Genomic DNA, 12,969 nt, shown 5'->3' with positions numbered 1-12,969 from the left:
CATTTTGTGTAAAATTTGGAGAGGTTTGGTAAATTTATGAAGTATTTTAAAAGCCTATGGAAATTTCATGAGAAAACCTGGTATGACCTCAAGCTCAACGTGGGTGAAGCTGGGTGTCAGGAGAACCAGGCTCTCACCCTAGCAATAGGGGGCCAATGTGCTCCTAGAATAAGTCACAGTACCTCTCCAGAGCCTCTTCTTCCTCACAAAATAAAAACACTGTAATTGGTGACCCAGAAGCATTCCTCAACACCCCAAATGACTTGTGGTTCAGTAAATATCAAGGCTGGGCAAAGAGGCCTGGGAATCATCAGGTAGGATGCACATATGTGTTTTCGCCATTCCCTCTTTAATATCACAGAAAAGCAAATTCTCTTTTTTATTAATACTCATTCCCCTGAATCAGGTGTACAAATGAGAATGAAAAAGTAGAGAGGAAAAAAGAATCAAGAACTGCATTCACCCTAGGTTTTCTAGTTTGGGGATTCAAATGGTAAAATTGCTTTCCAGTCCCCCACCCCCAAACTGCCATGTACCCAACTACATTCACCCACAGATAGTTTCTTTTGTCTTCATTCCCTATCTCTGGGAATACAGTTGAACAAAACATTCATCTGGAAGAAGAAGACAATATGTCGCCCCTATGTGAAGCTAATTGGTTTGAACAGTGATGAAACTTTGGCTTCTCCCATCTGAGCTAAGTGGTACTGCCAATCTTTAAATATAGCTGTCCTATGAAATCATATGGCATCTAATGCTAAGTGTGTACTGACTAAAACCAGATGCAAAATATGACAGAAATTTTGTTCAAAGCCTTGCAGCTTTAAAGAATAATGGCTCCAAACATTCCTGGTCTAATCTAAATAATGCTCTGCAAATATTTCAGACTATTTTTCTCACATCTATCTCAGCCCAACCACTCCACGATTGAATTTCATGACTTGACTTCATTAACATAAAATCAAAATGCACTCCAGCCATCACCCATCGATCTTCTTGTGAGGTGATCCTTGAAAACAAGGGTTCTATGGTTCTAACAGTTTGGGACATGCCAAATACTGCATCTTAGGTTATCCACCGTGCATTTGGTACCTCAAAAATTCTGCAAAGTTCTATGACAAGGACGAGTTCAATTTTTTTGATTCAACATTTCCCAAACTTACTGGGAAAAAATTTCCTTCATCTCCCACGAGGCATCTATTAATATTCGTAAGAACTAGCATTCAACAGAACTATATGGAAAATGAATTAGAGCAATATTATATGTAAGTCTCAGGTTTACATCAGATACTAGAATCTGAGGCATAAAGGGTAGAAATGTTGACTGCAGACATAAAAAGGAAGATTCTATTGGCTAAATTGTTTTAAAGAAATTCAGGAACCCTTTGCAGATAAATCTATGTGTGCATTGCAAGTGTCTTCTGAAAGAAAAGAGCAATCGTGGATGAAAAGAAGCTGTTTCCCACCCACAGTCACTGGCCCCTTCTAGATAAAAAAGAAGGGCAGCTTTGATGTCAAAGAGGATTGGCCTCAAGTTTTCATTTTCAGAGGGGAAATTGAGGTCCAGTGACCAACACTGACTAGATCTGGACCGTCTGGGCAACAGGACTGCAATAATCATCCAGGTACCTCAACTCTCTCTGCCCACTGCTTCTGTAGGCAATCTCAATCCTTCCCTGACATACTACCTTCTGCTCCCTGATAATCCCACTGTGGTACTTCTTAGACATGCAGATAAAATACCTGAAGCAGCATGCACTCTCTCAGGTATTTTTGTGTTTAAATAGAAAAACTGTGAGATCTGAAACTACCTCGCTCAGAGAGTCATCCACACATAATTGGAACTTGATTCGTTTTTTGAACAGTCTACATCTGACCCACTACATTCTCTCTGCCTTCTAGAACCTTGCCTTGTATTTTAAACCACAAATTCAATACTAGATTACATAAATATATTATGCAACTCTCTAATTTGTTTCATGGGAGCAAGTTGTCTTTCCAAATAAAACACCAGATCCCACAAAACCCAACTTTAATTACCCATGGTACCTATCCCAGCGTTAGACAACCATAAGCAAGGCAGCTAACACTCTTTGTTTAGAAATTAGAGGAATTCTGAAGGAGATATTAAAACAACAAGGAGCGCTACACAAGAGTAGCAGGAGCCCCTCACTGCTCCAAATCACATGTGGATCAGAAAGTCAGGTAACCAAGAGCTTCTCTGGTCAAGGAAACAACTCAACCCACATTAAAACTTAGTACACATCAATCTCATTGGTTTTCCTAGATTTATATTTAAAACACTATAGAGAATTTTCTCTTTAAGTATTTGGGAATATGTCAGGATAAGGAGCCCAATAACATCAGTAAAATAATTTACTTTCTCAAAAGAAAGGAAGAGCAAATGAGAATCACAAGAAAGCCATGTAGATGTGGGGGGTGGAGTGGGGGTTCACAGAGGGCCCCCAAGTAGGAGTGCTGGAGTGCCACCTTTCTTGTTCCCAACCCTCAGGGAGCAATCAGTGAACTAAACTGAACTACTCATTTGCAAAAGATTGGGTAGGCAGGAGAAGAACACAGATGAGGGTAAATTAAGCCACCCTATTTTCTTTGAATCTTTTTAAAATTCTTCAGCTAAAAAAAGACTCCAAATAATAGCATCAACTGCTAATCTAAAATTGTTATGTTCTTGTCCTGACCCACCAGCCTGTTTTCTGGGTGCTTTGGGCTAGAGAATGAAGAAAGGGAGACATGATTAAAATCTATTAAAATCTACTTAAAATCAGATGTACTGCATTTTAGAGATGGCATGAACCTCAAGGTCATGCGGTCAAGGGCAAAGACTCTAGACAGATAGGTGTCCATCTCTCTCTCAAGAATATATTTGCTGAATTATCTTGTTTAATCTCTCAACACTCAAACTACTCATACATAAAATCAGAATAACAAGAGTACCTAATAGAGGACTAACAGGAGGATTAAATAATGTGATACCTATTAAGTGTCTGCGTGATCGCCCTTGGTAATGTGAGATATTTCTCTATTTCTTACTCCCAAACAATGTTTTTTGTTTGTTTGTTTGTTTGTTTTTGAGGCAGTGCCAAATTCTCTCTGCACACAAAGAAGCAGGGAAAATTATATCTGCTAAGTCACCTATATGAAAACTGAAATATGGAAATAGTTTACAAAATTGAACAAAAGAGTTCACTTCTGCAAGATCTATTACACTGAGCCTCAGGACAATCATGTGGTCATAGCCCAACTGAAAGTCCTCCATGTAGACACCCAGCAAATGCTGTGGGGCACTTAGTCATTTCAAGGAATGTCTGTTCAAATAGTTTTGGATGCCCTGTGGATTCATGACACATATGTGTTTCAGCCATTCCCTCTTTAATATCACAGAGAAGCAAATTCTCTTAATGGTGGATATGTGTCATGAGTCTATGTGTCATGAATGGTGAGAATTTGATTCTCTGTGATATGGTGTGATATGGTGGGTTCATGACACAGCCACAGCTGCTGGCAGTCCGGAGGTGGGTATGAGGAAAGCATTGGTGCAGGCTCTGCCCAGCGCCCACACAGGCTGTGACAGTAGAGGCATCGGAGGGAGTTGGACCAGAGCCTCATTTTCCTTCTCTCCCATTTTCCATGATAAGCAACAGAAAGAAGGTCAGGAAGGGAAGAAGACACAGTTCAGGAGACCTGGGAGAGGATGCCCTTGTGAGGGCCACTGCTCACAACAGAATAAAGACACACGGCTGGCCGCACAATAGCCCACATCTGTGTGGCTTCTCCCTGACACCCAGCACTGCTACCGGAGAACACAGCGCAGAGAGCAGTGGGAGTGGAGTCCACCTTTCATTCCTGGAGTGATCCAACTTGGATAATGGTTGGATGCATTAAAAAGCTCATTTCTGATGCAGCTTTATGAGAACTTTGATTCCCTGGCCAAGTGCATATCTCTTGTTGGCTGAGCGGGAAATGCAAAGGCAGGGGCTGCAGGAGCTGGCTCGACCCAGTGGGCAGCTGCCAGTGAGAAGCACATGGGGCAGCCTTAGAAAGAACAGACTCCCTGGGAGGTTCAGTTGGGCCAGCACACCCAACTATCACAGTCTTCACTCTCCGCTCATCCCTATGGTCTCTCTAAACAAAAAGCACATGTGCTATCTAAACTGCTTTTCCAAGGGAAGACAATCATAGGCAGAAGCAGAGACCGTGGGTTCTAGCTCCAGGTCTGCTTCTGACCTCTTTGCGTGGCAATGAACACATACATCACTTGGTCCACAGACTGTAAGCAGCTGCTGTCTAGTTATTGAATTATTTGTCTCCAAGTCCTAGTAAGCTTATCCGGAAAAGATACATCTGAGGGTATTTACTTGGTGGTGTAGAGGAAAGACTGAGATGATATACATAAAGAGCCCAGATCACAATCAAGTTTAGCAGTTAATATAACTATTTATGAAACCAGCTGGATGAACTCTGGTCTCTTGCAGCACTAACACTGGTTTTATGCTACACAGTGATTCTGGCAGAGAAGCTGATGCTCAGAATTAGAAAACAAAGGCAAGTCACTGTGACATCTTTGCAAAGGTGATGTTCATGTTTTGTGATCTTAAGCTCATGCTGGTTATTGCCGGACAAGTCAACTGGCAGCTTAGAGAGCACTGCACAGATAGAACGCAGTCATTTTCTTATGGGTGAAGTCATATCCCAAGGTGCTCCAGAGCTATAAATCCCTACTGTGGAAAAAGCCCTGGGTTCTTCTAGGTTCCCCAGAGAATCACTCATTCTGAGTCATTAGTAAATCAAGAATCATCTGCACCTGGGTTAGTAGTGTCATTTAAATGGTGGTCTTTGAAGATCAGGCTAGGCTAGACTTTGTGTATAGAATTCCTCAGACTACCTTGTTAAACTAGCTTTTCCAATATATATTGTTACTTTGTACCTTCTTTTGGTTCCCAATATACAAGAGGACCTCCACTGCATGTAAGCCCAAGAGGACAATTTACAAAACAGAGATTTCCCAGTGCTTACGGGCCAGAGAACAGAAATCACCCAGTGGAAAGCTGGACCTCCTGGTGAACTCAACCCATCTTTCCTAGTTCCCCGAAGTTCTTCTAGACAGGAGCCGGCCCACCTAGAGCAGCCCCACAAAATGCCACACGTTCTATTAGAAATTCAAGTATAGACAGTATCTTCAACTAGAACAAGCCATTAGATATTAATGTTCAGACAACACCTACCTCACTCCAGACCAGCATGGTACCGAATATGACCTGTAACCCATCAAAGAAATTGTCCCCTATGATGATCACAGTCGCGCCTCCCGTGGTCCATCCTTCACTGGGGCTGATGGCTTTGATACAGGGAGTAGCTGCTTTTCAACACACATGAAAAAGAGAAGGAGACTGCCGTTAGAACCAAACTTTAATGATGGGAGACTTGAGAAAAAGAAAAAAAAAAATCTTTTATCTTTTCACTAACAGAAAGTCCCTCAAGATCTCAGCATTTCTCAGCCACATTAGGACCTAAAACCAAGGGTGCAGCCTCAGTTCTCAGCATTCCTTTCATTGTCTCTCTTAAGATATATATTTTTACCCAAATCTTTATCAAGCTGGAAACCTTATGAAATATAACACAGGAGTGAAACTGAATTTACAAAATACTAGTAGAAATTTTTAAAAAATGGGTGACTTATTGGAATGCACTGGAAATCTTACAGAATTGCCTGATAATTAAATCTGTCTCCTGAAAAGAAAACTTACACATTTTTAGAGAAACACTTCTATCCAATGGGAAGTTAAGAAAGAGGAGGCCAGAGCAGGGGTGATTCTTGCTCCAAGCCTTCTATCTATAATACTAACATAGCAACATTCCTCATTAAAAATCATTAGAATTTTTTCAAATAAATGTCATGGATCCCATTTTATAGATGCAAAACAGGTCACTCAGGGTGAATTATGCAACCAAATAGCAGAGGCCAGACTGAGCCACAGATTCTCTGTGACCTTTGCTTTGTTGTGTTTCCCAGGCTTAAAACCCTACAACCAACTTTTTCAAAATTTCATATCTCTTCTCTTTTCCATTGTAAATGGCCCTTGGAGATAGGAAATAGTTTGCAAATACTGTGATTCCAAACAGACTGGAGGTGGTTTGCCTAATGAGCATGGCATCCTTTCAACAGAATTGCTAGGCATCAATGTAATTGTTGGATCATGTTTTGAAATCTCTCTGAGAGCACCTTGGGGCCACTGAGAGTTTTTAACTCCACGATGCCATGCCACTCTTCTCCTGATTACTTTCATGAACAGCAACAAAGCAAAATTCTAAAGCAAGGAAGATATTGTGCAAGAAGAGAGAATGAGACCCTCCTCTTTAATAAAAAAGTTTATTAAGTATTCAAGACTGACTGTCCAAGCATTAAAGCCAATAAGAGCTCCAGTTAATTTTAATGGGGGAAAAGAACTGGCAAAAAAAAAAAAATTATTGGACTTTGTCAAATTTGGCAAAATGTCATGCTTTAACTTTTGCAAGAAGGAAAGAAAACATTAAGTCCATCCCGGTGGGACCATTGCTCACGTGCCACCACACAAACAAGGAGCATGGGTTTGGTTCTGATTCAAATTCATCTTTAAAAATTGCACAGAGAAATTTGGAAATATCCAAAGTAAACATCGCATGTTGGCCGAGCTTATGGCAACGCATCTGCAGCTAAGACAAGGCTGCTCGGTTGACTTTATGCTCCTCCACAAAATAACTAATCAAGAAAATGGAAATGATTCATGACTTGACTTCAGAATTCTTGCCCGTTTTTGTTTGTTTGTTTGTTTGTTTTTTGTTTTGTTTTTTTTTTTTACACACATGGGGGCTGTGATCAATGTTCCACAGACATGGGACTTTGTCTTAAACAAAAGCTTTCTTTTAAAAAGACTTAAATGCATGATTAAGTGCTCCTGAACCAATGGTAAAATAGGGTATATGATTTCAAGCAACTCATAAGATAAACAACACTTAACAACTATGCAAAGTTCTTAAAATATAAACAGTTTAGAAATAGTTTGTTAATTTCCCAAAATCTTTAACTTTTTTTTTCATTTATAACTCAATATACTTAGTTTCCAGAGTAGAATAGAAAAGGGGTTGCTATCTCTCTAGATACTTCTGAGAAATACTGTATATTGGTTAATGGCAAAGTGTGGCATACAGTGGTGTCATTAAGCACTGACCCTGTGGTTACCCTGGCACACCATAAAATGGCCTTCATGCTAATTATCTGTATTATCTTTGGGATTTCTGTTAATGTTTATTTTTTAATCTTGCAGATATATCTATTTAGATGAGCAGGGTCTCCTACAGGTTTCTCACCATTGTACACAAAGAGGGGGAAGGGGTGTGTTCATGGATCTTAGAGGAAGTCCTTACAATAGCAATGGCCAAGACCTGCTGGTTTACACTGGACTCCATCCCTCTTTTTCTCCCCTTGTTATTTTTAAGATAGATAAGGCACGTAAGAATACATGTATGTGCATGCTTTCAATCTCTTCCTAAGGAAAGTGGTCATGTTTTCAGATACCATGAGCATCTGTTCAGAAGCCAGGCTGCATGTCAATGAGTCAGAGGAAAGAAAGAACACCGAGTCAGAACCTAATGGGGAAACAATATGTGACACCATCTTCTTAGATTTTTGGAGAAAAAGACCGAAGCACCCAGGCTGAGTGACACACTCCACCCATCCTGCCTCTCTCCTCTACTGGAATTACAAATCATTCATAGAACAGGTAAGTCAGGCAGTACTTCTAAGTTAGGATCTCAGAGGGTTCTCAGGTTGCTCCTGTACATCTGTCAGGTCATACTAGTCTTGAAAGGAAACTCTATGGTTCATTCCCACTGGGAGAGAGGGTGCAGAAGGGATGCCATCAGCATTTAGTAACTGGAAGTCACGGATGCCAAGTACAAACCATGCATGGGATAGTCCCTCAAAATGAAGAACCCCCAAATGCCCATAACACAAGTAGAAAATACTGCAACTAGCTAACGGGAATCCGGCCTAGGAACCCTTGTTAAGAGTTCACAGATCCATGTAGGCTAAGGCCAGAAACAAAAAGATAGCAAGCTGCTCTGGGCATCAGAACTTGCAAAAGAGGATGGGCCTGCCACTCAGCACTGGGGAAGCAGTGAGAGGCTACTGCACACTGCACATGCCATCTAAAGGTGACAGCGGTGCTCAGCTCCAGCCTTTGGGACCCCACCAGATGTAGACTCAAGGTAGGTCAGGCTTCCCATCTTTTCAAAAAAGCCAAGAATCTAGACTGTTGTTTGAAATTTCTCAGTCTTCAAATGTTAGACTTATTCTATATATTTAATCTATAGGCTGAACACATTTCTGGACCGGCTTTAACTGACAGGCTGTCATTTAGCACCTATACCTTAGCCACAAATAAACCTGCCAGACTAAAACTAACCAGGAGATACTTGCAATTATGGCCCAAAGTAGATGTATCCAAAAGTTCCCTGCAGTATTGACAGCAAAGAATTCAAGAAGATAGGTGCCATCCATGGGGGAGTGGTTAAATAAACTATAGGACACTTATATGTATCACAGAAAGAATTTTATTAGAGCAAATGAAAAAATTCTATAAACTGACATGGGAAGATGTCAACATAAAATTAAGTGAAAAAGGCAATTTGTGAACTAATGAATAGTGGGAGCCTGCTTATTTTTAAAATGATATGTATGAGCCTGTATGTGCAAGAGTGAGGGTGTATATATATGTGTGTGTGTATACACACACGTGTATGTGCAACCTCATGTAAATAGGTATGCTAGATGAAATGTGGAAGGAAGGATGGACATCAACTGTTCCCAGTACGTCCTCATAAAAAGGAACTGTGACTAGAGTGGGTTTGACAGAAAAAGGAGACGAGTAAGTTTGACTCTATCGACATATATGTGGTTTGAATTTTTTCAATGAGCATATATTAAGGTAATACATCGTAATAATTAAAAAATTAAATGACAGCAGAACACTCAACAACAGTTGTTCTCTTCAGAGCAAACTGACACTAAAAAACAAAACAACCACCTGCAATCAGCTGTGCCAACTGATGGACCCTGGGCCTCCCCATCCCTCCTCTTTTGGGGTAAGTTTTGTCTGAGGATGCCCAGAGAACACTGGAAATAGTCAGAGACCTGTTTTTCTTTCATTCAAGATACCCAGAGTAAAGCAGAAGTACATCAGAGAAAGCCCATGTTCTAATAATCACAAGTAGATGAATTCAGCAGAATTTGAGAGTGAAAAGATTTACAAAAGAGTTCAATTCCACCCAGAGACACAATAATCAGTACAATTCCATCTCCAAGAAAATATTAGGGAACAGTAAATGAGGGAGGTATGTTTGAATACAAACTACTTTTACCAGTAAACTCTTAATTTAATTAATAAAAGATTGCTCTTCCTCACCAATACATTTCCATACTATAGCCACAAGAATAAGAAGCCAATTTCTGATTTTAAATTTCATTAAAAATAAAAGTTTGGATTTTTTTCTTTTTTTTTTTTTTTTCTTTTCCTTGCTTCTTTTCATTAATCCTCCCCCACCCCTCACCAGCCACCAAAGTAGAGGAGATTTTCCTTCCTTCAAACTATGACAATAACATGATTACCCCACCAGTTTAGCATAATGGCTCTGAAATGCTCATGGCACATTACAGAGTTAAAGTGGAAATTATTAGGTAGCTCTTCTTTGTTATAATAATGATCACTCCACAAATAAAAGCTCTTCTCCCCAAGGTACTGCAAGGCACAAAATGCTAATTCTGAAGATTATGTGTGCGTTTTTATTAAATATTACTATGCCCTGCCTGTTTGAGGGCTCCTCTGCTCTGATTGTTTTATGAGTACCATGTTAATGTCACCCCATCTTGCTAGCAGCAGGCACACATTTTAGCGTTTGTATGAGAGTTGATCAAAGGCCACGTGCTGGGGGAATTGCTGAGAAAACACGGACAAGCGATAAAAATCTAACAGATTAATTGGTTTAAATTTCATTTCAGGGTGTTGAACTTTGGCTCAGGACTTTAATACTACACCGTGAGTCAGGGCCTAATTACCAGATTTCCAATTTGCTTCTGAACAATGGTCATGGTAAGAAGGAAAAGAGAGGGGGAAAAAATTTAAAAAAAAAAAAAAAGAATCTTTCAGCCTCCAGTGCATATTTAACAACCAATGCTCTGTGTGCAGACAGCTGTACCCGGGGACATTTGCTATCACCTGCTCCACCTCCAGAGCATTTCTGATTCCTTCCAATAGCCTCAGAAGGCAGAAGGAATCATGGACGCCCTCAGCAGTTAAAAATTTTCTGGTTTACAGAATCAATGTTACAAGATTCGAGTGCTCGCCTGCTTGCCCCAGAAGCACTGGACTTTTTATTAGCAAGGGGAATTTATAAGCTGGGCCTCCAATAGAAATGATCTATTTCATTGATAGAAAGCAAGGGCCAGGAGAGCCATGTTTACCTCGGGGTTTATGGGTGGCCTTGGGAATAAGGGTTAATTGAGCTCAGAGGTGCCTGCCCATTGAGGTGAATTAGTGGTGTGTGTGGCCATCAGCCGGATCCTGGGGCTGCTCTTGCTTTTGCCTCTGAAATCTCTTTGTGCTGTGATCAATACCTCACTTGTTTGGGGTAGCCATACAGATGACCTGGGTTCGGCATTTATCATATCTCATCCCCAAAATGAGGCTTTTGTGACAGTGGACACCTGTCTGGTTATGAAAGACTTAATTAGAGATGTGCTGTTTGTTTCTTTGTTTTTTTTTTTTTTTTAAATACACTGGGAAAACAACACTGAACTGGCAAAATGTGCAAATTTAGGAAATTTCTAATCCTGTTCTAAATCTTAAGAAGAAATTCCACTTTGAAGTGGACATAGGGTCATTTTCCATTTCCATCTTGTGCAGCACATGAGAAGATGTCAACTCCTTGTCTAGCATCCTGTGACCTAGTACTCTCGATTAATGAGCATTTCTACAAAGCAGGTAGCTGAATCTTTCAGGAGAGGCAGGGACACTGCCGCCAGCCCTTAGTAACATCTGAGTAAAGCTAGAAAGATGAAATTATCTTACGATGATTTTAACATCGGGAGAATTATAGTATTTGAAAATGGTCAAGGGCTCTAGCTGTTCAAATTCCACATCTACCCTTTAGCACAACCTATAAACTGGCCCCTTCTAAGCTGTGCTTTTCACACAGATGATGCCTCTTGGACTTCCAGCAAATGCCCAAGAAATGCCCATTCGTGTTTTGTTCTACTGTGTGCCAGGTACATGGCAAGCTCATTGCTGCCATTGGCTCCCCATACTCTGATCACTCTAAATTATATCCTTTGTTGTAGAACTTTCCTCAGAATTTCCAGTTATTCTACTTGCCAACATATCCAGATGAATGCACTGAGTAGGTGGATTTGGCATTAATGCTTCCAAAGCAGAATTTCTCTCTTCTGCCTCCTTTCCTTCCTTCCTCCCTCCCTCCTCTCTCTCTCTCCTCTCTCTCTCTCTCTCTCTCTCTCTCTCTCTCTCTCTCAGACTTCATTTTTTCAGGATGAATATTAATGGAGAAATTTTCAGAAAATTTTCAGCCAAAGGAATTGACTTTATCATTATTATCCCAACTTTGGAGGTTTATCAGAAAATGTGGAACCCCTGGCCTCAGCTCATTTCTCATATTTATGACCTCAAAAACCTTGCTCCCTTTTGTCTCCTTGGTTTTAGAGATAAACTCAAGGTGAGTCCTAGAAGCTTATGGGAACACAAAGTGACTCCTATAAACTCAATGTCCAGAGTCAGCTTTCCCACTCAATCTGAACAACTGGATTTGCTGGTCTTTTGAGTGAAATGATGACTTTTTTCCAACTGCACATAGTCCCATAGCACCAAAACTCTCCTCTTTTGATCCTGAAAGGAACAGCTAGTGGACAGGAAGCAAGATGAACAGAGGGGGTTGTCACCAGCTGGAAGACTGGCCCTCTGCATTTTCACCGTGTACAGGAGGCGGATTTGTTCTTGGATCAACGTTCCTCCAGCTGGATTCCTTAGAAATGAGTAGCAGTTATGAAGCCTGACCTGAACTCTAGCACGCGTGGGTGCCAACTTCACTTTCAGAAAGCTAATATGACCACAGGCTCCAGCCGATTCACAAACAAACACAAACTCAGCTGGTAAGCAAACAATTTTGACAGCCTCCTCACTCAAGGTGTGGCGGTCTTTGTAACACATGCTGTTGCCTTGACTTGAGTTATTATAGATTTGTTTCTATCTTTTTTTATTGTCTTCAGTAATTGCATTATGCAGTTAAGCATTTTATTGTTTATTAGAGTTTTTATTTTGTTTTGTTATTGGTCTGCATTTATTGCTCTGTCCTCTACAATATCTAGATATTACATTTTGCAAAGAATCCTTTATTATATATGCAAGAGTCAGTCTCTCTCTCTCCCCGCACCCTGGCCTGGTGTATGTGTATATGGTGTTTGTCACTTTAAAGAGAAATGTAACCCACGATACAGAGATTTTTCAATACCACATGCAATTAAACCTATTAAATATTAAATGAGGAGATTGAGAATTTCAAGTGTTTTTCATCCTTTATTCCAAAGTGACTTCATTTGGCAAGAAAGCCCTTTGCTTTGACAGCATTAATGGCTCCCTCAGAAAAGGCGAAAAGGAAAAACATTCATAGTCACCAGATAGAAATATTGCTCCAACGTCCATCTACATCAGGTACAGCTAACCTGATGGTGTTCATATAGAGAACCCACACTTAGAGGGTTCCAAACTAAGTTGCTTGCTAATTAAAGACCAAGCCCAAATTCTATGTACTTCCTGTTCATTTTGCAGCTTTCTTATTCTAAAGTTGAAAAAGACCTCAGCAATCTGTAGACACAGCACCTGAGCAAGGGATAAATGGAAATGCAGG

The 12,969-nt window shown here is 40.4% G+C and overlaps 1 protein-coding gene across 8 annotated transcripts in view; it reads right to left on the bottom strand.

Moving 5' to 3' along the window:
- The window catches only part of Ebf1 (EBF transcription factor 1), a 383,619-nt gene that overhangs the window by 94,757 nt on the left and 275,893 nt on the right, over positions 1-12,969 (bottom strand). For 4 of the 8 annotated variants that reach the window (XM_048816292.1, XM_048816298.1, XM_048816280.1 and 1 more), the window contains one exon: positions 5,244-5,377. In XM_048816292.1, the coding sequence (XP_048672249.1) occupies positions 5,244-5,377 (134 nt within the window). The remainder of the gene's footprint in view (positions 1-5,243; positions 5,378-12,969) is intronic. The other 4 variants (XM_048816295.1, XM_048816300.1, XM_048816284.1 and 1 more) reach the window with 1 other exon arrangement.

The sequence above is a fragment of the Marmota marmota genome, unplaced genomic scaffold (genome assembly GCF_001458135.2).
Source record: "Marmota marmota marmota unplaced genomic scaffold, marMar, whole genome shotgun sequence".
Taxonomy (NCBI): domain Eukaryota; kingdom Metazoa; phylum Chordata; class Mammalia; order Rodentia; family Sciuridae; genus Marmota; species Marmota marmota.
Note: the sequence above shows the minus strand (reverse complement) of the source record. Positions and strands in the feature narration are given on the sequence as shown.